Source organism: Haliotis rufescens, unplaced genomic scaffold (genome assembly GCF_023055435.1).
Source record: "Haliotis rufescens isolate VD_foot unplaced genomic scaffold, xgHalRufe1.0.p SCAF_16, whole genome shotgun sequence".
NCBI lineage: Eukaryota > Metazoa > Mollusca > Gastropoda > Lepetellida > Haliotidae > Haliotis > Haliotis rufescens.
The window spans coordinates 9,871,392-9,898,697 of record NW_025963846.1 but is presented as its reverse complement, the minus strand read 5'-3'; the positions used below and the strand labels follow the sequence as shown (position 1 = coordinate 9,898,697).

At 40.9% G+C, this 27,306-nt stretch overlaps 1 protein-coding gene across 3 annotated transcripts in view; it reads right to left on the bottom strand.

Annotated features, from left to right (window-relative positions):
- Nucleotides 1–26,880, bottom strand: part of LOC124134486 (cadherin EGF LAG seven-pass G-type receptor 1-like) — a 75,223-nt gene extending 48,343 nt beyond the window's left edge. For all 3 annotated transcript variants that reach the window (XM_046499340.2, XM_046499332.2, XM_046499348.2), the window contains exon 1: nucleotides 22,824–26,880. In XM_046499340.2, coding sequence (XP_046355296.2) covers nucleotides 22,824–26,454 — 3,631 coding nt within the window. In that variant the 5' untranslated portion in view covers nucleotides 26,455–26,880. The remainder of the gene's footprint in view (nucleotides 1–22,823) is intronic.
- Nucleotides 26,881–27,306: the final 426 nt, after the last annotated feature.

Genomic DNA, 27,306 nt, shown 5'->3' with positions numbered 1-27,306 from the left:
TTCCCATTCACTCATTTTCTCCACAAAATCATTTCTACAGACATCTTTCTGTTTAATAGTTGTCAGATTTCTGTCCATTATTGCAGGCATGTCCTATAACAATTACTTCATACAGCCATTGAAGTGGCATTATGACCATGCATCGAACTGTAACATGGCATTCCTACAGCTTAGCATTGCATCATGGGCCGGAGTAGCAACCAAGGACGTGTCCTTCTTTCTGACACATTCAAACATTTCCTTATCCACCTGTCCTTCACACATGACTTGACTGCTAACAGCTTTCCTGTTGTCAAGCCCATCTCTCCAACACCATAGCTACATATGTCAGTTATACACCACCAAGGTAATTAGCAACCAATCAAATCCAACACTGACACCTGTTAGCCAATCAGTGTGAAGTATTGCAGGCAGTTGTTATCACCTAGCGGGGTGATGGAGGCTATTATCACCCACTGTCAACAAACATGCTATCAGAGGGAGATACAGCTCAAGTACAACATTCCACATACATCTCCAACATCTCTGCATCTTCATCCACAAACACAGCCCAGGGAAGCTCTTAGTCAACCCTGAAACACTTTCATTGCACAAACTTCCTGCTGCTCTGCCCTTCAAGCCTTATGGAAACCTCTTCCCTCAGACTTAAAGGGGCCTTCCTAAGCCAGTACATTGCTCCTGTGGTTGTGGATGCTCATCCCATTTTCATCCCCCTTTCAGCTCTGGACTCCCACTTTTAACTCTCTTCTCAGCACTTGCATCCCACTCTCATCTCCTCATCTCATTGCAAGGGGGTACGGAAGGCCCAGTCGTCTAAGGCGCTGCGATTCGCTGCGCAGAGTTGCATCCCATGGGCATGCCAGAAACCTATGATTGTGGGTTCGAATCCTGGTTCGCCCCAATTATGTTTCTAGGTTTGTCAGCACCATACTCGTGGGTTTCACCGAAGTGATAAACGTCTGAGACCTGCATCTCTTCGTGCTTTCCTCCAACATTAAGTTGACACGCCACAAAAAACTGGAATACTGTTAAAAGCAGCGTTTAACCAAACAAACAAACTCACTCACTTACTCATCTCATCATATGATACATGTACATAGGGACACATGAGAGATCAATTTGCATTATGACTACACACCCAACTTTCCTAAATTTGCATTTTTTAAACAAGCAACATAGGGAAGACGATGACCTATTTATCCCTTTCCAAAATGCCCATCTTTTCACAGATGAATGAAAATGAAGTTTCAGTATAATTGAACATAAAAATAAATTCATGAAAACTGATAAACCACATTAAAAAATTGTGATGAGATGGAGATGACAACACCTTGACCACGAGGACATCTCCTGCTGACAACTGACGCCCTTAGCACATGCAAATTGACACCATAAACTGATTAAACCAATTTGGTTACAATCTATTTTTAACGTTTGAAACATTATTCGTTTTTAGAAGACAAAAGAAAATTTATTTTTGCTTATGAATAACCAATAATTCAGTCACAAAACCTGGTTAATCATCAGAATTACCCAGCCCCAGTTATTAATTATTTCAAGCCATCATGGTGAATTATTAAACATTCATTAAAAATTCAGTGACATGCTCAACGCGGTTTAGTGATGAATTTAGGTTATTTGCGCCAATTTCAATTTCAAGTGCAAAAATTCTTTTCGCGAAGAAAAATTGCTGTCAATCATCTGATGTAGTCAGAACAGTTACTCTTACAAGTCCAGGAATATAAAACATGCTGATATTGTCAACAACTATCGGTTGGTTGTCTAACATCACACTCAGCAATATTCCATCTATACGACGGCGCCTGTAAAAAAATCAAGCCTGGTCCAGACAATCCAGTGATTGATATTGTCAGCAACAATCCAGGCCATCAGGGTACGATGACAAGCAATCAACCAAGTCACTGATCCTGCCTCTAAAGACCAGCACAGGTTGCTGGGGACCAAGTCTAACCCGGAATTCCCACAAAGTGTCATCAACTGATTGGGCTACATAGTACACCTCCACCAGGCAGCCTTAGTCTCTCTTGCAGACCCTAGAGCATTCACCTCCAGTCCATTCTCATTCCCTATTCTGCTCTAGCTTCAGAAATTAACAGACTTGACAGTTCCATTCATACGAGTGGGTTCTCCTGTAGAATTATTGTTATTTAAACTTATAAACAACTTTTAAAGGAACTTCATTTAACTCCCACCAGGTGTATGTTGACATGAAAAGCTAGTTGCATCAGACAAAACCTGGTTGCATCGTGGTCCAATTAAGTAAAATAAGTAAAATATCATTTTCTGGGACGACTGTCGTGTGTCAAGAATTATGCATAACACATGAATTAGTTCTAGAGTAAGGTAAATAAAACTTAGAGGTACTGACAGTGTTGCAAATATTGATGTTGTGTGGACAAGAAAGGATTTTTATAGTCACTTTTGTTTATATACACTTGGTGCATGTAGACATAAATTTCAGGCTTTTGCATTAACAATAATATGATGCACTGGTGCATGTTTTATAAGGCTAAATCAAGCCCTGCATCTAATTAAATTTAGGCAAGGAATCAAAAGAAGGAGGTTGGTTGGTTGGTTTGTTGTTTAACGCCGCACTCAGCAATATTCCAGCTATATGACGGCGGTCTGTAAATAATGGAGTCTGGACCAGACAATCCAGTGATTAATATCATGAGCATCGATCCACGCAATTGGGATCGATGACATGCATCAACCAAGTCAGCGAGCCTGACCAACCGATCCTGTTAGTCGCCTTTTACGACAAGCATAGTCACCACTTTACGGCAAGCATGGGTTGCTGAAGACCCATTCTACCCCGGAATCTTCACGGGTCCAAAAGAAGGAGGAATGCATGTATAGAGTGAGATAGGATAAGTTTAAAAACTTAGGCTTTTGCATCGACAATAATATGATGCACTGGTGCATGTTTTATAAAGCTAAGTCAAGCCCTGCATCTATTTTGAATGAGTGTTCAGGGTTTTACTCTCATTTGAGTAACATTTCAAACACATGAGCAAGGCCACCATATTGCTTTGAGTTTTAGTGAGTGAGTGAGGTTTTACGCCGCTTTTAGCAATATTCCAGCAATATCACAGCAAGGGGACACCAGAAATGGGCTTCACACATTGTACCCATGGCGGGAATCGAACCCGGGTCTTCGGCGTGACGAGCGAACGCTTTAACCTCTGGGCTACCCGACCGCCCCTCTTTGAGCTATAACTCACCGAGATAACCCAACAAGTAAATACATTACGGGACTGGAAATATGGTACAATTTATCCTTTCATTGTCCCATTTCCAACAAACTGTCTCTGTATCGTGTGTATAACACACAAACAATATAACATCAAACTCTATTCCACATGGCCATACAGGCTTGCAGTCACAACAGTAGATTAAACCATTCAGACTGCTGTAGAGATTTATATCAACACATGCCTGGTTTAAACACATGATCACCTACAGAACAAGGACAGATAAGTATCAACACCAACACAGACTAATGTCTTTGGTTACACTGTTCACTACAATGGAGCCAGGTCCTGTAGTGGCCGCTGGTCAAGCGTAGCGGGCCTGGTCTGGTCCCATTCACATAGAACAGTGGGACAAGTTTGGGGAGAAAACAGCCTCCAGCTACTCTGCTAGGACAATGGCTCACTGATGGTCAGATATGGCCACTCTTTATCTGGATGGACAGAACATCTCAGGAAATCTCAAGAGATTGAGAAGACATCAATCAATCCTTGTGATCTGCAGGCAACATTGTTGTACAACCTTGGGAATGCTGAGTGATTACATCCTACTCTGATGGTTTTTGGGACCCCCTCACCAAGGCTGTCAATGTTAGTGTTTAGGAGTAACAATCTACTTTGTTCTAAGATCACTTTGTGGAATGGGGTGCTGGGCTATCAATAGATGTATATTTCTTATCACAAGAACACTGTTATCATATTCAGATATATACATATATTAATACCGATACACATATTCACTTATTGAAAAAAATAACACACAGAAAGGCGAGGTGAAATGAGGTTTAACGGTGCATCCAAGATTATTGCACTTATATAGCAACATGCATGCATGTGTGAGTGTGTGTGGCTGCTTGTATTAGTCCGGACAAATGCAAATTTTATAGTGCAAGCCCACTGAGATACCAAGCCGCAGTTTAACATGAATACCCTAGTATGTGAATAGCGACCAGTCCTTGTTTTAGGCCCTTAATGCAGAGTGCCAGGCAGGGTAACAAAAAGTACCATCTTTCAACATCTTTTGGTATGATGTGGCCTGGGGTTGAACCCAGGACCTTGTGTTCTCCTGGCGGACACTCTACCACTCTACCACTAGACCATGGAGGTGGTTACAACGTGGAGAATTAACTCAATTTCTCTGTAAATGGTATTGATTAGGGCTGGGACGGGTAACTCGGGTACCCGGGTCTGGTGGGTAGTGAGTAGGACCCGGGTACCCACAGGACTACCCGGACCCGTGGTTAATCACGTGTTATATTGTTTTATGACAAAAATTATCAAGAACTCTATGGTTACACTACAAGTCACTAATGTTCGCATTTCTTTCTGACTATGCACCCATTTCTTCTGATTTTTCATATGGTTGAATAAAGATATAACTTAATTCAGTTTCAGTGTATGCATGACCAGATTGTTTAACACGTGTATCTAAATACGTTTTGCCAGGGCTATGCTAAAAATGTTCCCAATCGGACATTTTGAGACATCTCCTGAGGCCTACAGTGGGTATCCGGGTAGGGTCGGGTAATAGTGGGGTGGGTACCCGGGTAGTAAATTTGGACTCGTCCCAGCCCTAGTATTGATTACCATTGATTCTGTCTTCATGCAAAATGAAGCAAATTATTCATTTGCTATGGCCTTACTTTTCCTCGAATGTTTGCTGAGAAAGGTTTTCTAACTGCATGTCAGTTATAGGTCAATTTATGTATCAGTCAGTCCCAGTCCAAAACAGTTTTAATATCCAGTTTTTATTTGACACATGTCAACAGTGCCCCAAATCTAACTAAGCAAGCACCTGTTGACCCAAGCCATGACTTTGTACAGTGCCAGTGAGGGGAGATATCAAACACATCATTGACAATTAGCAATTCACTCCTTTAGCATTGCAGTACTAATATATATTAATCTCATAGAATCACAAACTCCAGACAAATCATTCCAAACTTATCATATGACATGTATCAGCCATCAGCACATCCGAAAATTAATAACTAAACACGTCAAACTATTCAAAAAAGATAATTAACACAACCAAAATAATATGTATGTCGAGGAGGCTCTTGAAGCTTTGAAACGACCAGCTCACTTGGAGCAAGCACCATAGCCCTGTATACATCCCTGCAGATATAGCTTGTACTGTTCCTACAGCCCATAATGCTGTGTGTTATACCCTCACGACAGCAATAATGTAGCGAGTGACTCCACAAAGACTGATTTAGATAACATTAACCAATGGCTGTCTAGTCTAGAGCAGGGATTTAACCCTTCATACCTAACAATATGCCTCGGACTGGGAGACCATTTGACAATATCTGACCTCTAGCCATGAAATACGAGGATTAAAATTTATAAATTGCAAATCGGAAGAGCTAAGTAGACATAAAAGGGGACTTATTTGCTATCAAGTGTGGACATATTGACATTGTAACATTAGGCACATGCCAAGCTAGCCAAATTGTGCTTTTCATCTCTGATCACTGCTTGTAATACCTCACCTTCTCATGATGATACAGCGCAATGTGTTCATGCATAACAGGTGCAGAGTTAATGTGAACTGTGTTGTGTGAAAAGGTAAGCCAACGTAAATCTTCAAGATAGTTTTGTATATGTTTAAATAAAACCCTTAAGAATGACATTTAAGGAAACAAAAGTACAGCTTCATTTGACAGCTATTTTCAAAATAGATATTCTGGATTGCAATTGATTAGTATTTCTCTATATATAAAACCAACCCCAACCCATTAAAAAGAAGTGAGTGAGTGAGTGAGTGAGTGAGTTTGGTTTTATGCTGCTTTTAGCATTATTCCAGCAATAACACAGTGAGGGACACCAGAAATGGGCTTCACACATTGTACCCGTGTCGGCATTAAAAAGAAAGAAAAAAGAATGGTCAGTTAAGATTGACCATCTTGACAAAGTAACAATTATAACAATTGACAGTAATTTGTAAATGTTAAACAACATGTGAACATTTTCATCAAAGTCATTATTTCTTCAACTGTGTTATTTTTTATCTTTCAACTCGACTCCACGCAAAATTCACAAAGTGCACCAACAGCTGCAGTTGACACATTATGCAGGAGTCTGTTGTCGGAGGACATGCTTAGCCCCGCAATGTTATCCGTTTTCAGACCGTTATCCCACTAATTCAGAACAGTGGCTTAATGCAGTCGGGAGCCTCACAAGACCGGACTGTTCCACTTTGTGTTGACGAGAGCGTGCACATCTCGGGATCACATTCACATAGTAGAGGAAAACAAACAAAGCCAAAACACTGTCAACACAAAGTAAATATTGGCCTTCTGTCAGCCAAATTCCTAGTTTAGAACTTCAGGGGGCAGCCTTGCAAAGTTTGCCCTAGAATCATGACTCTTCTCTGCCTTGAATTATATGTTTTTTATCCCTCGGCTCTTCACTATCAACAAAACAATGTCTTTTTGTACATCAGAATGTTAAGTCTCTTAAAGGGACTGTTATTCCTATGATCACATCATGAACGTTTTTCACCAACTGAATAATAAATGTTCATGCATCAATACAATGAACCACAATGTATCTTAAATAAAATAAAAGAACAGGAAAGCTTGAAATTATAAAAATACAATTTTGTAAAAGTAACACCATTTCAAACAGCAGCTTGATCAACACATCAAGCACAACTATTTGTTTACCTAGTTTGGTTTTTTTAATCGACACCATAAGAAAAGAAAGCTCTCTATCCTAATGTGAAACATGTATTCTGTTAAGTTTTCCCTGTACACAAAAGAAGAGAGTTACCATACAACGAATCAACTTAATGTTTCCACCAAGATAATGCTGAAAAATGATCTGAAAACAATAATATCCATTTGAAAATAAAGCGATCCTAAACCTTTCCTTAACAACCCAAATCACAAAGACAGTATTCAATCCCTTCACAAACCCTAAGCCACTGACCCTAAAATGTATCTGACATTGAGCAATGTCACTGGTTCCATCCGAGACCACAAGCACAAAGGCATACGACAGATGAGTAGGTGCCTTTGTTCACAAGATATGAAACAACAATTGCCAGACATAAATAATGGAAAACTGTGCATTCAACAAGAACTGCAGTCTTGCTCAATGAGTCTTGTGGCCACTGTCTGTATCTGCAGCACAAGAAGCACCTGACTCAGATTTAATTCTACAGGAAGTCCCTATCTGGCACTGAGTGTACTGTTGGGTACAGTTAGACATGAATATTTAAATACTGACAGGTGATCAGAAAAAGACAGAGTCAACATTAGACCCAAACTTGTTAATGTTGCATAAAAAAGTCATCACAGGGTTATGCAGCTTCCATTTTGCATAAAAAGGTCATTTCAGGGTTATGCACTATTTCCGCGTTCGTAAGGAAGCACGGGTAAGGAAGCAGCCACGGCAAGTTATTCACACAGCATTTTGTCACCCAAGAAGTATGTTCAAACAAGGAATTCTTATTCACTTCCTAAAGTTCAACACACAAAATATTGCAGAATAAATCTAAATTACCTTGGCTACAAAATACACATGACTCAGGTTGAAATGAATAATTGCTGCAACAAACGTTTAATTTTGTATTAGAATAATAACTGGCAATAACCCACACTGACGGGGCTACTGGCAATAACCCACACTGATGGGGCTACTGGCAATAACCCACACTGACAAGGCTACTGGCAATAACCCACACTGACAAGGCTACTGGCAATAACCCACACTGACGGGGCTACTGGCAATAACCCACACTGACAGGGCTACTGGCAATAACCCACACTGACGGGGCTACTGGCAATAACCCACACTGACAGGGCTACTGGCAATAACCCACACTGACAGGGCTACTGGCAATAACCCACACTGATGGGGCTACTGGCAATAACCCACACTGACAGGGCTACTGGCAATAACCCACACTGACGGGGCTACTGGCAATAACCCACACTGACAGGGCTACTGGCAATAACCCACACTGACGGGGCTACTGGCAATAACCCACACTGACAGGGCTACTGGCAATAACCCACACTGACAGGGCTACTGGCAATAACCCACACTGATGGGGCTACTGGCAATAACCCACACTGACAGGGCTACTGGCAATAACCCACACTGACGGGGCTACTGGCAATAACCCACACTGACAAGGCTACTGGCAATAACCCACACTGACAGGGCTACTGGCAATAACCCACACTGATGGGGCTACTGGCAATAACCCACACTGACAGGGCTACTGGCAATAACCCACACTGACGGGGCTACTGGCAATAACCCACACTGACAGGGCTACTGGCAATAACCCACACTGACGGGGCTACTGGCAATAACCCACACTGACGGGGCTACTGGCAATAACCCACACTGACAGGGCTACTGGCAATAACCCACACTGACAAGGCTACTGGCAATAACCCACACTGACGGGGCTACTGGCAATAACCCACACTGACGGGGCTACTGGCAATAACCCACACTGACAGGGCTACTGGCAATAACCCACACTGACGGGGCTACTGGCAATAACCCACACTGACAGGGCTACTGGCAATAACCCACACTGATGGGGCTACTGGCAATAACCCACACTGACAAGGCTACTGGCAATAACCCACACTGACAGGGCTACTGGCAATAACCCACACTGACAGGGATACTGGCAATAACCCACACTGACAGGGCTACTGGCAATAACCCACACTGATGGGGCTACTGGCAATAACCCACACTGACGGGGCTACTGGCAATAACCCACACTGACGGGGCTACTGGCAATAACCCACACTGACAGGGCTACAGCTAGTAATCTGCATCTACAGCATGGGGAGCAAGGGAGAGTGGCCTGTGCCCCACATTCAGCCATTGTTTCATGACAGGTGTGACTGACGTTGTGTGGTAACTTTCGGCCTTACACACACAGCAGAGTGTCGCCTCTCAGGGAGGCATCATTATTCAATCTGACCTGTTACACACTCACAAGATGCATCCCATTCCAGGGAGCTGTCATTATATCAGTTTTCATTTCCATCTGACAAGGTTTTATGCTGATGAAGACGTATCACAATGTCACCATCTGTTACACGCCTGTAGTACAGTATGTCCCACTCTCCTACCCAGAGTTCTATGTGGCCAACATAGTACCCCTGCCACAGGCCAGTGCCATGTGACGGTTCATCACATGTTACACAGTCCATTCAAGATATTGCATATGTTTTCCATCTGTTTGATTTTCGACAAGTCTACACATCTAGATAAACAATGTCATAGAATGGTTAACTTTCATCGAGAAAATATCCTAAAACATGAAAAACTATTTCCAAATGCGTACTTATCCTTGTAAACATGGCACCACGTGCTGTCGTCGAAGTCATACGGAGAGCTAGCGATTAGACCACTTTGATGTATAAAGATATATTGTCATGCACCTCACTATTGACATTTAGTAGCATATCTATGTAGTTATGTAAAACAATATGTAAAGTGCCCAAAAATACTTGCATAAGGCCAATCTGTTCTGATTGCAGAATAAGCATGCCTGTTTACAAACAAGAGAAAAGACTGGTCATGTGATATGCAAATTAACTTGTGGCTCGCCTTTTACGGCAAGCATCAGTTGCTGAAGACCTATTCTAACCCGGATCTTCACTGATCAGTAAATATTAACATTTGCATTCAATGCATTGATGTATAAACTAAGCATTAAAGCCTCATTATCATATTGGTGCTGTTTGAGGCTGCAGCATCTACAGTGACGACCCTGGCAACATCTGCACTGCTGGTGATGTTCATATATAGAGATCCATGACATTCCCTGACAACAGGGTAGGGCACAACGACCCGACTTATCCCTCCGTCAAGGTCATGACTGTCAGTCAGTATCTGGAAACTCCATCCTCCCCACCACATCTGTCTCCTCACTTATATTCCATCTTCCATGTTTTCATTAAGTGGTGAAAATATCTGGCTCATTGAATCAACTAACTCCGTTTTCTTGAACCAAAACACGAAAATATTGAATTATGCTTCAGCTTAAGTGCTTAAAGATGTGTCATTGGGATCAATGGTTGACATAGCTGTCTGACGTTGTCGGTGATATAAAGACAGAGATTATTTAAGTCTCTGACACCATTTGCCTGATGATACACTTCAGACCTAATCACATGGGCTAATATTTGAGAAGTTCTTTTCAAATTTTCCAGTCTCTTTTCTCACACTGCCAATATATGTGATGATGACTACTTTCAAAGGAATGAAGTATCACTAGGCCCTCCAATCAGTTCCATATAAAAATTAATTTCAGAGAGTAAGTGGCAAAATTAGAACAAAATATACTACTCAAAAGAAGTTAAAGAACACCTCATTTTGTTCATAGAGACTATAGTTTATCTGCCATGGCCCCTAGTCATATGACTATAGTTTATCTGCCAAAACTAGTCATATGAAAAAATAGGGTATTCCTTAACTTCTTTTGAGTAGTTTATCAGTTCTAATTTCGCCTCCCTCAAACACATGACTTCACTTAGTCTAAAACATTGTGTAGATACAGAGAAGTTGTTATCTGTAATATTCCTTGTTGTGTTCTGACAAACAATACCTAACACAGCCTGGTCATCAAGCTGGCCACGAAACACATCTGACTTCAAATACACATGCTAAACACCACATCAACCTGTTTTTATGTATCTACATTTGAGTCTCACTTATATCAACCTACATATGCCTCCCAATCAACAAGCTCCCCTTGCCTCTTGCACTGTGGTATAAATGTGTCATATCACCCTCAGGGAATGTCAGAACTTTTTTTATACATGTGCAGATATAAATATTTACCAAGGTATGATAGGATAATACATACACGCGTGAGTCAGACCTAAATGTCTGCACCTACACCAGGCGATCAAGTTAAGGCAATATCTGCATACACTGGGGAACTTTCTCTATCAATACTGCTTGGTGGAGTGGGCTAGACTTAACCTAGGTCTCACAATAATATCCAAGCAACATCTGCATACACTGGGGAAACATGTCGATCAACACTGCTTGGTGGGGTGGGCTAGACTTGACCTAGGTCTCACTATCATGTCCAAGCAACATCTGCATACACTGGGGAATCATGTCGATCAACACTGCTTGGTGGGGTGGGCTAGACTTGACCTAGGTCTCACTATCATGTCCAAGCAATATCTGCATACACTGGGGAATCATGTCTATTAACACCACTTAACATCTAACCATAAACAAAATAGAAATCCTAAGAAATTTTACCTTGAAAAAGAAAATGTGTCATGCCAGGAGAAAAAATATCACTCCCATACAAACAATATGGACTGTACCATCTTGCAAGTATTACCTGATCATCTTTATGTGTTATTACCCCAGCTAAATCACAAGATATAATGTCCTGATAAGAAATACCGTATTCGTCGTAATAAGCGCCCCGCTCTAATAAGCGCCCACGGCGATATTTGCAGATATATAGGCTGGTGAACAATCCCAATTAGCACCCCTTCCGATTGATCAATGTACACAATTTATTCGCGTATAATACACACTTGTGTGTTATATGCACCCTTAATTATGGGCAATTAAATTCTGGGAAAAATATCTGTCGTACATAAACATTTCAGGCTGTCACCATAAACCACGAAATTTATCTTTCAACTGTTTTTTTCACCAAAATAATATTCTAATAAGAGCCCCCAATTTCTAATTTTGAGAGCGCCCTGGGCGCTTATTACGTCAAATACGGTACTGCCTTTAAGTTCCACAGTTCCAGAACACTGGACATAAAAATTACCACTGCCATATTCAAATTAAATTTTTACTCTTACGATCAATTTCAAACACATTGTTGGTTAATGTATTTCTTCTTTCACATGGATCCAATGATCACAAGTCTACCAGTTCACGGCACTCTCCTCTCGATATTTCCCGTGTAGACATGTAACTGATAACCACAGAACAACGAACGTGCTTGGCGGAATTCTTTACTGGACATGGCCTCCAAGGAGAGAAGCATAGCTACGAAAAATCAATTTGTGATAATCTCGCCTGCTCACATTCATTCCAGCATTTCAGAACAGAGATCCTTCTTATCACTGTTTTATGACTCTAAATGACCAGGAATTCTTACCAAAAAGACATCCCTTCATCAGATGAAAGGCAGCTGATGATAGAGATTGATCAATTATGGATTCCACAGAAACTAATACCCACATTGTAAAATACATGAAAGCCAACATATGCAAGTTTCCAGTCTTATTATCGTGAAAATTTCATTTCCACTGACTTCAAATGATTCACGTAAATAGCATCCCCACAAGCTGCAACCAACAGCCACAAGACGGACTTTGGCAACAATGCGTAAAGGTTTTAATGGCACAATCACAAGATAAGATTAGTTCCTAGTCATTTGTCTCAACTGCTTCCCTTGCAATCCATGGCTGAATTTCACATCCAATAACAAAATGTTGAGTGAGTGTGAGTGAGCATGGCTTTACGTCGTTTTTAGCAATATTCCAGCAATATCACGGCGTGGGACACCAGAAATTGGCTTCACACATTGTACCCATGTCGGGAATCGAACCCGGGTCTTCGGTGTGACAAGCGAACGCTTTAACCACTAGGCTACCCGACCGCCCCAACAAAATGTTGAAGAAAGATAATGGATTCTACAAATATACTACTCAAATGAAAGAATCGGGTGGTCCCTAATTTCTTTTGAATAATATTTTGAAACCCATCTTGCTGCGATTGATCTGATTGGCTTCAGCAAAACTATTACGACCATATGTATCTTTTTTATCCAAGATAATATTCACCTCAAAGTCTTATGCTATGCAAAACATGAAATTAAATATATGTCGGGCAATAAAAAATGAAAACATAAAAGAAAAACTTCAGCACATCTCATCATAACACATATCACAACACTGCAAACCTCAATATAAAACGTTCTTATTCTTTGAACAAGATGCATGAGATCCTAGCCACTATACTGCGATACCCACATATACCCTGCACAAAATATACACTGTTCCACAGTATGACTTATATTTCCTAATCTTCTATTTAAACCGCCAAAAATCAATTTCCTTCGATCAGAAAGGACTTAATATACTGAAATAATCCAGTTTTCATATTCATAGACCCACCCAAGTGGTCTGGAGCGATAATTACCGACACTGAAACCTTGGTGAAGCCACCAGAGCCCTCCCACTTCCCTCGGCGTGCACCGCACTGTAAAATCAGGCAACTATCACGTAATACACTGCTACTCAATTCAACCTTCTCAAACAGCATTCAGAAACATTCTACCCAGAAATCAATAACTCCAACGTTGAATCTACAAAAAAATGTCTCTATCATGATTAAACCAAACCTCATGGCAACCAGAATATTTTCCTCTGTCCGTAGAACGAATGTGAAATGTATGTCACAGAAATAAGTCGCAAAACACCTGAATAACTGATCAAACTAGTTTTTTTTAACATTCTCTCAACTAAAACCAGAAGGGGTGACCCACATTGAGATAACATTTCCACTAGGGTTAAATCCCCTGGGGGTTGGCAAAGTACGTCTTGGCCCCTGGAGCTTGGCCAAGAGGGAGGAGAGCATGTCCCACCAAGACAACCAGAGCCTTACAAATGCACGACGTCTCTTACATGTTATTGATAGAGGTAGGGAGGAATCATAATCAATCAATCAAATTGTAAGAGACAAAAATTCATCAGTGTCTACTTACTTCAATAAATTCATCCATCTTAACTGTTACACGTTTACAAATTGATCAATGTTTTGTCATCTTGCATAATGATTAATGTACACTTGAAATTTCAATCAAACAAATACACCTTGAAGACATAGAGTCATGCTTGGCTTTCACCAGACATGTCCTGTCCTGTCAGATATTCTTTATCATGAAATAAATTACAAATACCATTCAGACACATCACAATATTTGCTATTCAATAACAATTTCACAGCTGTGTAACGTCTCTTCAAGAAATGGAAGTTAATATTTCATAAATGGAGACCGGTCTCCCAGGTCACGTTGACCTATCACAATGGCCCTTTGATGGGGGATCTCTTTCCCACCCTGTGACATCATCGTTCAGATGTCACTTCAAACACACAATTGATTACTGCATAAAGAATCTCATTGCTCATACTTCATCACTTAGAATATTCATTAAAACATCCGCTCCTTTGCCTCAGCATGGGAGAAATAAAATAGATTACATGCAAATTAATTCGGCTGGCATCAACGCGACCATTTTTCTGTCCACTAGTAAGCGCGTCCCAGTTGCTACTGTTCTGTTAATTAGTGATATAAAATTCAGGCATCTTCAAACAATGCATTTTTATTTCATCTGTTGAATTTGAATAATCAATTTATTTAACTTTTTCATGCAGAAGTGATGAAAACAACTTATTACTGCTTGTGTGGTTCTTTAGAAAGTCCATGTTACATAATTTACAAATACGATCTGAAATGTAAAACCTTACCCAATGACGAAACAATCCTATTAGTCATTTACTAACAATCACAGGTGAATTATGCGAAACTTGAAAATGCAACAAAATTGAATAATTAACACACATTTACATGCCAATTCATCATGAGAATACACTTATTAAGAAACATAATCAACAATAAATACTACTCAACAATTCATAGGGAACTTTATCCTGTTACACAAGTGGACAAAAAATAATTGAATCATCTACTTTGGTTTAATTAACTTGAAATGAAGCCACAAGTGACACACTTCCACTGCAACATCAATATCAGATACTATTTTTATGACCTCACTTTCGAAACAATCGGTCTCTTTCAGCCCCAAACTGTAATATCCTTATCAAACGTTGAGTAATATTACCTGACTGAGCAGCATACAATGACAGACCAAGGTGATCAGAAAATTATGTTCCTCCCACTCCAGTAGACAACCAATCAGGTCTATACCATAAACCAATCAGGCACAGGCCTTAAACCAATGTGGTTACTCGGTCCCCAATAACTAATCCTAAACCAATCACCATAATCTGTATTTACCTGTTTAATCAGTTTGGATTTATATCAACTTATAGATAAACCTGTACCTAAAACAACAATCCAATCAGGTCAATTTGAACCAACAACCTCAAAAGCATAAAACAATCAGGTCAATTTGTAGAAGCAACTTTTAACCAATCAGACCAATTTGCAAATGTCTCCATAACCCAATCAGGTCAATTTGCACCTAAAACCACATAGCTATAAACCAATCAGGTCAATTTGCACCTGTAACCTTACAACCACAGAACTATAAACCAATCAGTTCAATTTGCATCTTCCATCCCATTACCCAAACACATAAAATTGCACCTACAACCACACAACATTAAACCAATCAGATCAATTTGCACTGCCATCTGTAAACCTGATAAATCCCAAGTGTATATATAGCTGTTATACACTGGTCAATAGCAGCAGCTCACCCATGGGTGGGATAATCTGCATTAATTCCGTCCAGTGTCAACCTCGTCCAGTCTATTTAACTGTAGTTGTTAATGAACTAACAAAGATTGACATTCATCATACTTCCATCCACTTAATTGGTTCATCCATTATTCATATTGATTGATGTCAATTGATTATTTTCAAGCCAAAATATATTGGTTGGTTGGTTTGTAGTTTTACGCCACTCTCAGCAATATTCCAGCTATATGACGGCGGTCTGTAAATAATCAAGTCAGGACCAGACAGTCCAGTGATTTGTTTTATTCCAATTAATACTTTACCAAACAAAGATATTTAGAATATTTAGAAGACATTTAGAAGTTATCCAGCTGTCTGGGGATACTATGTTTATCATACTACTCAACTTTTCATAAGGATATTGATTGTCCAGGTGGGAACTGAAAGTAACGGGAGATGTTGTCACACAAACAGTATTCAGTAGGGTCATGACACCATTGAAATTGTACATTTCAATGTGACCCTATTCAATGTCTTTATAGTTTCCGAAAGCTTTTCCAAGAACTTCTCCCAGATAAGAAGAACTCTATGTGTAACCTTAATGGTAAGTTGGTCAGATTACTTAATGACTAGGGGGCTACTGCCACTGAATGACTTGACCAACCTTTAATTACACAGCAGTCACAACAACATTCAGAGGCTGCCACTTCAAATTTAATCTAATTAAAATGTCAACTCATTAATTATTGACAAGTATGGAAATACAAACAAAGCATTTAGGTGCTGAAATTTTACACCCAATTTGAGTCAAACATCCGAGAAGTGAGTGTGTCAACAGTCCAGTGTGGCAACCGACACGTCCAGTTCATAAATCACGGCTCAGGACATCCACGGGATCAACACCAACAAGCCATTAGGTAAGACCACTAAAACAGAATACAGGAGAGGCGTTCCGCTAATAAACGATCGTGACCATGGCTTCTCGCTGTCCTTTTAACCATGGTTGAACAAATACAAACAGAGACCAACCAACGCCATTCACAATAGAGTCATGACCTTCCTATTCTGAAGATAGATGACATCCCCTGCCAACTAAACACTCTTTGTGTACCCCAGCACTATGAACAGGGACACAGGTCTGATTCAGGGCCAATTGTCAGCTCTCGTCAGTCGAGTCCCAAACACTGCTACATGTACCAATCTGGCAGGTTGGCCAATAACTGGCCCACGCATGGAGAAACCATAGTGGTCATTCTTCCATTGTCCAAAGCCACTATATCTTCCTTTGATCTGCCATGTCAGACTAGGTCTAATCCCGACTGAATAACGACCATGGATTTGCTGGGAACTTTGATAAAGCTGGTCAAAGTACAAGGGCACTGGTCCTTCTTGGACAAAACTGGACATGGTAGACACACAAACATGGTGGTATTATCATAATACACAAATAGCAGAAGCAAATGTTTATGAGTCCATGCTCACGATAATAAAGAAATCCCATTGATTCCTCTTGAATGGCAGCAATATACCACGGTTTTCTGAATAGCTCATTTTCTATCAAAATCATCTGGATCAAGGTTTCGTCCAATAAAACATGCATATGAAGTCGCTTGCGAGAAATAAACCATCCAGCTGTAAACGGGACGTTTCTCGGAAATGCATGTACTATAATGAGGCTCCATGCAAACCATTTCAAATATGGATAATAAAGGTGGGGAATATTAAGAAAATGAAATATTTTATAATGGAAATCTCTATTCATTTTGTTTCTTAGTTCTTGTTTCAAACTTCAATACTTGAGAACAAAAGTCACAGCAGTCTTCTCTGAAGTCAACCTGCACTTCAACCTGTGTATCCGGTCAAACGGCCAAGGAATGACACCCACATGTCCATGATGTATCTGGTTCAAACTCCACCAGTTCAACAGTCAACATACTTGTGTCCCTTGACACAGAAAAGTAATCAGTCAGCTGGCAACAGAAACTGCTTGTGAAAATCCTTCAAGATGACCCACAGCCAACCTCTGGCATATCCCCAGAACCCTGGGGGATCCACCTCAAAATGGGGAACACCTGTTGTGCTTAAGTTTCAAAACAATCAAAGCTGGATTTACTTTTTGAACACCATTTTTGTTTCAAATTGAAATGTAACATAATCTGTTCAGAAAAATTGGGAATTTATTACAAATATAAATGTTTTTGAGAATCAATTTGTGATAAAGTACTGAAATCTGTTAACAAAAGAACTGTATTACAAATGGCCATTTCAGGAATAATTTTCAATTTCATTGGGTGAATACTAGTATGCCACTTTGTGTGCTGTAAATGTTTCATCTTCTTCAGGATCATGTGAAAGAAAATCTAAATACAGTGCCAACATAAATATAGAGCTTTGTTAATTCACCGAACATTATAGGATAATGATCTTATCTTCTAATCTACAATTGATGATAATTTATAGTATGCAAGTGGCACTTAACACGCAAGCCTCACTGCACTGGTGACATGCAATAGGTACACTGCTGTCTAGCTACAACCCACTGCTGTCTAGCTACAACCCACTGCTGTCTAGCTACAACCCACTGCAGTCTAGCTACAACCCACTGCTGTCTAGCTACAACCCACTGCTGTCTAGCTACAACCCACTGCTGTCTAGCTACAACCCACTGCAGTCTAGCTACAACCCACTGCTGTCTAGCTACAACCCACTGCTGTCTAGCTACAACCCACTGCTGTCTAGCTACAACCCACTGCAGTCACACCAACCAGTAGCAATATCTAGCCATATCAATGTGTAATATCTAGTCATATCTACCACTTCATGTCTACAGCTGTTATATACACGATTGGGTACATGCTTCATATCTTGTAATATGTAATCATACATATCCCAGTGTAACATCTACCAGTATATAAATAACCCAAATATCTACCCGCATATACCGCTTCGTAATATATACCCATATGGAATAGGAATATATACCTCTGTTGAATATCTGCTTGTACCCATTAACTCAATGGATCCTTTGCAATATCTAGTCATATTTACCACTGCAGGCAATCTAGTCATGTATACCACTGTGTGACAACCAGGCTCTAATTATATTTGGCACAGTGTAAGGGTTAAAGTACGGCACTACCTAAAAGTAAAATGCTACTAATTCTGTCATTGAGCAATAGATAATTGTTGGTTGCAATTCACTAACCCAATGACTGATCTAGTACAGATCAGTTGTGAATGTGGGCAGGCAAGCAAGCAAGATATTGCTTCCATCAGCAAACACAAATACATGGGCAATATACAAGCATTACACTAGCAATACACAAGGGAGTAGCATAGGCTGCATATTGCTGGAGACTATGACTACTATAGACCACACCAACATTAGCCATACAGGAGCAAGGATGTGTAGAGGAGAAACAGAAAATGGTGTGTTTGTTTTTTGGTAAATTTTTAAATTATTCCGGGTTCTTCTGTCCAGGAATTTATCTTGAGAATCCAACACCCATATGTCTACAACCAACACTGTGTACACCAATAATTAACCTTTGGTTCAAACTGCAGCTGAGATCAATACATCACAATTCTGATCATTCACACACACAAGTTGTGAATAAGTGCTAATTTACATCACTGTGCAATTATAGAAACGAACGATTTCTCCCCAAGGACACCAAAACAAGTCCGACCACAAGCTACTCTGTACTAGCAACAGAAAATATTCTTGTATAGCTACAGAGAATGTAGTGGAATACATTTTTATGCACCAAGAAACCTCTTCTGTAAATTACAATAAACTACAACAGCTACATCAACTCACAGCCAGCATACTTGATATGGGCAAAACACACTGGCACACAGCAAACACTCCCTGGACGAGATTGCCGTCAACTATCTATATTGCAGACTAGAGACATCCCTTTGGGAGAAGATAGATGCTTGTCAGGGAAACACTTTGTTGCACATCACTTGACACTATGTAGTACACTATTTAGGACACCCAAGAGTACATTCTACACATTTATACCACAGACACTTTCAGACAGCTTATACTGTACAGAAAACCATGGAATAATTCATTATCATGGTGTAGAGAAGGTTATTGAACATTAAACCAAACAACAATGCTTCAATAAACAAAATAAAACCGAACATTTCAGTAGAGGATGTGAGTTGATGTGAGTGTGAATGAGTGTCTAACAATTTTTTTTTTTAAATAATAGGAGCCCATAATATTCATACCACTAAAATCAATCTTACTGTTAATATCAACATGCAGAAAATAGCTACTAAAACTTTGATGACAACTTTAAAACAAAGATTTACGAATCAAATGTTGGTATGGAGTCCAATGTTTTATATCCAGAGGATTTCATACGGATTTATCCTCCAATCCCAGTTTTATACACAATTCCCCTAATCCTCCTGAACTGTATCTGGATACCCAACTGGTTCACACCTTAACCCCACACCTGACACCATAGCCACCTGTCCCTTCCCTGATCCCCGAGAATCTACCCTTAATACCACCCCATCATCACCCAACAGTTAACTGCAGTAGGACTTCACTCACTGTGTGTGACCCGTGAAGTTCGGGGGTAGAATAGGTCTCCAGCAACCCATGCTTGCTGTAACAGGCTACAATGCTTGTCGTAAGAGGCGACTAACAGGATCGGGTGGTCAGGCTCGCTGACTTGGTTGATGCATGTCATCGATCCCAATTGCATGGATCGATGCTCATGATGTCAATCACTGGATTGTCTGGTCCAGACTCGATTATTTACAGACCGCCGTCATATAGCTGGAATATTGCTGAGTGCGGCGTTTAACAACAAACAAACCAAACAATCACTCACTGTGTAGTCATACCAGAATATTATGGTGAGGGATCCATTACACTGTGTAATAAAAAACTGATTGATGTTGATGACAGTGACGAAGCAACGATCAATCATTTTATTTATATGGTTAAAGCAGCCTGTTTGGAAATTGTCCTTAATTGGAAATCAATGATAAAATGACACACACTTTGACAAACCAAATGTTTATACAGTGGTGTCACAAAGATAGCTGGACTTTTATATGTTCCTGAAACAGGAACTTTGTGTATTAAAAATATAATCAACTTTGTCATCATCATAATTAGGGTCATATTGTTTATGAATAAAACTTCATTTTGCAGTTTCTCAATGTTCAGCTTTTGCTCTTTTTAATTTATACCTATAAGCTGTACATAAGAACGAGTGAGTGAGTACGTTTTTACGCTGTTTTTAGCAATATTCCAGCAGGGGACACCAAAAATAGGCTTTACCCTCTGTAGCCATGTTGGAAATTAAACCCAGGGCTTTGTCAAAATGAGCAAACACTTTAACAACTTGGCTACCCCACCACCCTGCAGAGGTAAGAAGTTTGGTTGTCATGGTTGTTCAATATGTGGAATATACCATGCACTGCTGCCCAGTTGCAGTAGGGAAGACTCCCTGAATGTTTGATCTGCATCATTAAGGCCTGGAGTCACGCTGACCCTGCAGTTTCACAGGCAATGGAAAGCCTTGTGCTGAGATCATTGATTATTCTGCTTAATTGATGGGACTTTCATTAAAGAAGAACCGTTTGATCATTATTTCAACAAATGCATCAATGAGGCCATTTTGGAAATACTTTTGTTTGCCAAATTATGCACCCTGATTGCTTTTCAGATCTGGGTAAGAAGAAAGGAATCTATGCTACTCAACTTTTGCTAAGGACCAAAATAGTCATCTTAATCAAGTTGTGGTCCTTTGCAAATGTTGAGTAGCATATAACACATTTAGTGGAATGAGATGTTTATTTTATACATTTCAGCCCATAATCCCTGCTCCAAATTTGACCTGTTTTTTTTTCAAATACATCCAGCCAGGGATTAAGATTTTTAAAACATTGAGGCAGGTGTTTAGGCGTAGGTATAAGTATATGGAAACTGTTTATACCCTCCTAAAAACAAAATGTACATTCACTTGATAGTTTCAGGATATCTCAGCCATGAACATATGGTGTCCAATCCATTTTGTAGTGAGTGAGTGAGTAAGGTTTTATGCCGCTTTTAGCACATATTCCAGCAATATCACGGCGGGGGACACCAGAAATGGGCTTCACCCAGTTTCTACCTAGTCACATCATTCTTTGCACAAAGTCTACGAAAACATTTCTTTAAAATAATTGTCAGTTACTTTTTTTCAAAAGAGCCTTTTCTTTTACGCGACTTGGTATAGTTTGATCTAGATTTGCCTTGGCTTTGAGTAAACAAAATAATAAATTAATTTCTCCAGATTATACATAAATTCCTCAGTCATGGCGCAGGACTATGTTCACCATGCCCCTCACTGATTCAAATAACTGGAAACAACCAGGGCAGAACTGTCTGTAGTCCTCAACACAGGCCAGGCAAGCTCATCACAGCTCCTTCCACACATATACCATGTATACAGTCAATGGACACCTACAGCCAAGGGTAGGGAGTAACCTGCCTGTATCAGCTTACCAAATAAACTGTTAGTAAAATCTGGAGGAATAAACTCCTGTCAGATGGTATTTTCCAGCCTAACCTTCTCTCATCACATTATCATGTATTATCAGGGGCTTTCTGTGAACCCTAGCCACCTGGTGCCTGGTTTCAGAGCCAGACACTCAGCTAGCTCACAAGAAACTTTGGACTTTTAAATATGAACGTAGAGAATGATCATGATAGAGGAGAGACAAATACTTTCACGTTGAATTTCCACTGATATACCAAAATTGTCAGTTGTTGGTGATAGGAAAGAGATATAAATCATTGGGACATGCAACATTTCAGACACTTCACTGAAATAAAACAAAACTACAACAAAACAAATCATAAATGTAAAGTTACACACTAGTTTGAAATCAGGCAATAAGTCCTTCAGACGTTAACATCAAAACATCCCAGAGGCTGACAAGACTTTGCTCGTGGGTATTTCACAACATAAAATATAAACAAAAAAGATAAGATTCTCGGTTTAACGGCCGATTTCATCAAATGGGTAATTGCTTCAAGCAAGTAAATTTCTGAAATAAAAAAATCTGCCTACCTGAAACGCTAACTTCAAATGATCCAAGACGAGGTACATCAGAATTAAGTCTTGCGTCAAGAGTAATCTCCCCTGATGATTCATTAAGATGCAGCAGACGTGCCTCATTTCCAGAGACGAACCTGTACACAAGACGAGGGCGGTCAATTTCGTCCGGATCATATGCAGGTACACGTCCAATAGATCCAGAGGGAAAGCTGTGTGGGTAGTTGTTGAATATAATCATAAAATCCTTCAAAGTTGGGGGGTTGTCATTAACATCTTGAACTTTGATCTTAACAGTCGTAATCGCGAACAAAAGACCAGAAGCAGCACGCAGTGTCACTTCATATTCCTTCTTGTCCGATTCAAAATCCAAGTCAATAAGTGAGGTAATTTCAGCCGGATCACCCTTCCTTCCGCTGAGACGGAAGGAATCCACGTCAGCTCCACCAGCAAAGGAATACTCTACCAAAGCATTTTCCCCTTCATCTGGATCAGTTGCTGTTATGACACACACAGTTGAACCAATGGGCGTATTTTCAGGAACAGGTGCTTCAATAACACGATTAGCAAAATGGGGCTGATTGTCATTTACATCTTCAACTTTAATCTTTATCTTGACTGATGTTGATAATGGTTCATTGCCTTTATCAATTGCATATGCAACAAGTTCATAATTGGCAACACGTTCTCGGTCAAGTTCTTTCTCCACACGTATTATCCCCCGAGCACTGTCAATCTTGAAGTCCCCATCGCCATTGTTCCCACCATCAAACGTATACTCGATCTGCTTGTTTTGGCCCTGATCTCGGTCCTCAGCTTGGATCCGGAGAACACTGGTCCCTGGCAGCTCATCTTCCCTAATAGAGCCCTCATATTCCTGTTCGAGGAACTCAGGTTTATTATCGTTGATGTCGTTCACTGTGATGTCCATGTCCGTCGTATCGCTCAGAGGCGGCACGCCGTTGTCAGTTGCGGTGACACTTAACATGTATGTTGGTATCATTTCTCGATCGAGCAGCGCTCTGGTTTTTATCACCCCTGAATTTGGATCAATCGTAAATGTGGACGCAGGTTCAATGGAATAAGTGATTCGAGAATTTTCACCTCTATCGCTATCCAGTGCCATAATCTTGAAGACTGAAGTACCGACTGCAACATTCTCATCAACACGTTTCACGTATGGTGTCCCCTGAAATGCCGGCCTGTTTCTGTTGGTGTCCGTCACATTGATGTAAACTTTTGCCGAGTCAGTTTTTCCACCCGAGTCTCTAGCACTCACAGTCAACACATACCGGTTCTGGGTCCGAGCATCCAGGCGCCCCTGAACTGTGATGATACCCTCTCCCCTGTTTGGACTTATCTGGAACACATTCCCAGTATTTCCTCCAGTGATGTCATACGAGACCCGTGCGTTATCACCTGTATCAGTATCAATGGCTGTTACGGTGGTTACTCGGGTGCCAATTCTGGCCTCTTCGGACACTGCTGCTTGATACATTTTCGGTGTGAATGCTGGAGCATTGTCATTGATGTCGCGAACCAGGATGGTGACCTGTGCTGAAGCCATCTTGGGCGGATCTCCATGATCCTTGGCAAGAACGTGAAAATCGTAAGAAGCTGCTATTTCCCTGTCAATACTTGCGCTGGTTTTAATCCATCCGGTTTTGTCATCGATCACCAGTGGCATATTTGCTGGACCATCAACAATACTGTAGGTCAATCTTGCGTTTTCTCCCGAGTCCCTGTCATGAGCTTGAACCTGCTGGATAGGGGTTCCTGCTGGTTCGTTCTCAAAAACAGACTCCTGGAAAGTTTCTGGAAAGAACTTGGGTGCATTATCATTGACATCCAGCACCTCAACCAAAACCGTGGCTTGGCTTTTCTGAGATGGTACTCCACTGTCCTCAGCCCGGATGTTCAGCTTGTACTCCTTGTACAACTCGTAATCAAGAGTGTCGATCACACTCAGCGATCCCGTCAGACTGTCGATGTGGAACTTATTGTCCACATTCCCTGTCATGCTGTACCGGATATCAGAATTACGCCCTTGATCAATGTCAGTGGCGCTTATGTTCAGAATTACTGGCCGAGATGAAACGTCAATATTTTCTAAAACTTGAACTCGGTATGCTGTCTTGACAAACTGAGGCTTGTTGTCGTTTTCATCCTTTAGCTGTATATCCACAGTCGTTGTGGCACTTTTCCGTTTGGTTGTTTCCCCTTGGTCAACAGCTCTAACAAGGAAATGGTACCGATCTTTTGTCTCTCTGTCAAGAACTGACCTGGTCGATATAATTCCAGTGAGGGGGTCAATCATGAATGGCAGCAACTGTCCATCTGTGTTTATGAGCGTGTACCTCACATCCGCATTGTCACCAAAATCCTTGTCCGTTGCCTGCACAGTCAAAACGGTGTACCCCTCATGTTGGTCTTCTGAGATGTTACGAGTGTAATGATCCGATTCGAACTCAGGTGGGTTATCATTGACATCATCAACTATGATAACCACCAAACTTGTAGCTGTTTGTGGTTCTCTACCATCATCTGTCGCAACAAGCATGAAGTAATGGGCTGCAATCTGTTCCCGATCGAGGGTCTGCGTTGTGTTGATCGTTCCTGTAACCGGGTGGATAGAGAACATGTTTTGACTGAGAACATTTCGATTTGGCACCATGCTGTAAGTGATAGTGCCAGCTTCTTGGGTGTCAGGATCACTTGCTGTGATTGTTGCTACGACGATCCCAGGCCTCTGTTCCTCTTTGACATGTTCGACATACTGTATTTTAGAAAAGACAGGAGGGTTGTTTTCAATGGCTCTTCGCCAGCGATGTTTCTTGACATTGACGGTGTTCGGAGAATAATGGCCACTAAAAGAATGAAGTACAAGTCGGTATGGCACTGACATTGATGATTTCTCACAGTAAAACAAAACATTGAAATCTGCGATGATCTCTCCTCCGTTCAAGCACCGGCTGATAAGAGATGTTATTTCTAATGTTTGAATGTCCACTTTTAAGTCCGATGAAACTGGCATGTCCACTACTATAACACACTGTTTGAATGATAATGGAATATAGCTGGCTAATGAAGCTAAATGATGCCCCCTTGGAATGCACTGGTTCGTTGTCTGATTGCTGTAGACAACAACAAAATGGGGGTCTTTCAACCGATGAGGTTTGAGCGTCTGCGGGGACACTCCGCACTTGTCCCCATGAACGAAAACAGAGAATGGAGTCACAGTGTAATTTGAAATGAGATTGGAGTATCTAATCCTTGAAATAACACGAAAGTTGAATGGATTTTCACTAACATGATAGCACTGCACATTTTGTTTCAAATACACAACCCCATTGCTTGAGTCCAGCTCTAGATAAGGTAGTGCATGACGGCTATGTTGTCTATCGAGGGTGTACGACCACCCTGGCCCGTGGCTCCCGTTATATAGAACCGTCCCCCCGGGATCGGTGGCCGACATGTGTATGTCGAATGTCAAAGCTGAAGATATATGCAATATAAATACAATACCTACTAATATTTTGGTTCTGGGTCTTGCGGCCCTTGACACCCAGAAATCACACACACAGCGTCGCCTTGCCCTACCCAGCACTCCAACTGTCTCCATGTCGCCGGATCGACTAGCAGACATCGCGACCCACTTGAACCGCCAGGTAATTCCTTGATCCAGACCTACAGTACACTGTAAGCACCAGTTTCCTCTACATCGTCCACAGAGAGCCTTCCGATGATATACACCACCGTAGTCTGGTCCTGCTATGCCTCCAGTCCTCGCAACGCGACCATCGTCTACACGGCGAGCACTTCACAGCCACCTCTCGTTGCTTCAAAATGGCTGCACGCAGTTTCAATAGGTAACTAGCCGTTCTGTTCTCCGCCCGTTAATCGCTGTCGCTGAATGAGAAAATGTGAATTAAACCACCAGTCTCAGCATCCGACGGGTACTCCTTGATATTACATCAATATCCAGGTATTTAAGTCGGTACAGTCCAACCCAGGCGTCACTGACTGAGTTTGAAATACTATGACACGCTCAAGAAAGGGGGGACTATAGAACTGCGTGAACGCTTTGTCACGTGACCAAACAAAAGGTGTTCAATACAATTGGAATTTATTTAGCCGGCCACGGATAGGTAACTCGGACCAGTGCAAGCAAGTGCAAGACTCGGACATGCCCCAGAATAATAGCTCTGTGCGTAATTGGTTGACACCACAATTAAAATCAGTACTTTGGGGTGGCGGTTTACTACCCTACACCCCTTACTGGGAATATCCTGGGGATATATTTCTCTCGGAAATGGGTCGCGGTGTGTGCTGACTAACGCATTACGCAACTAGCATTCAGCCTTCTTTTGTAGTTGAAAGTACCAATGAAAATAAAAACTTTGGTTCGTATCCACTGAAGCTTGTAAAATTACTACCTGAGATCTCAAAAACTCAAAAAGAGGACTGTTTTCATCCAATAAACGTCGGCACAATCTGC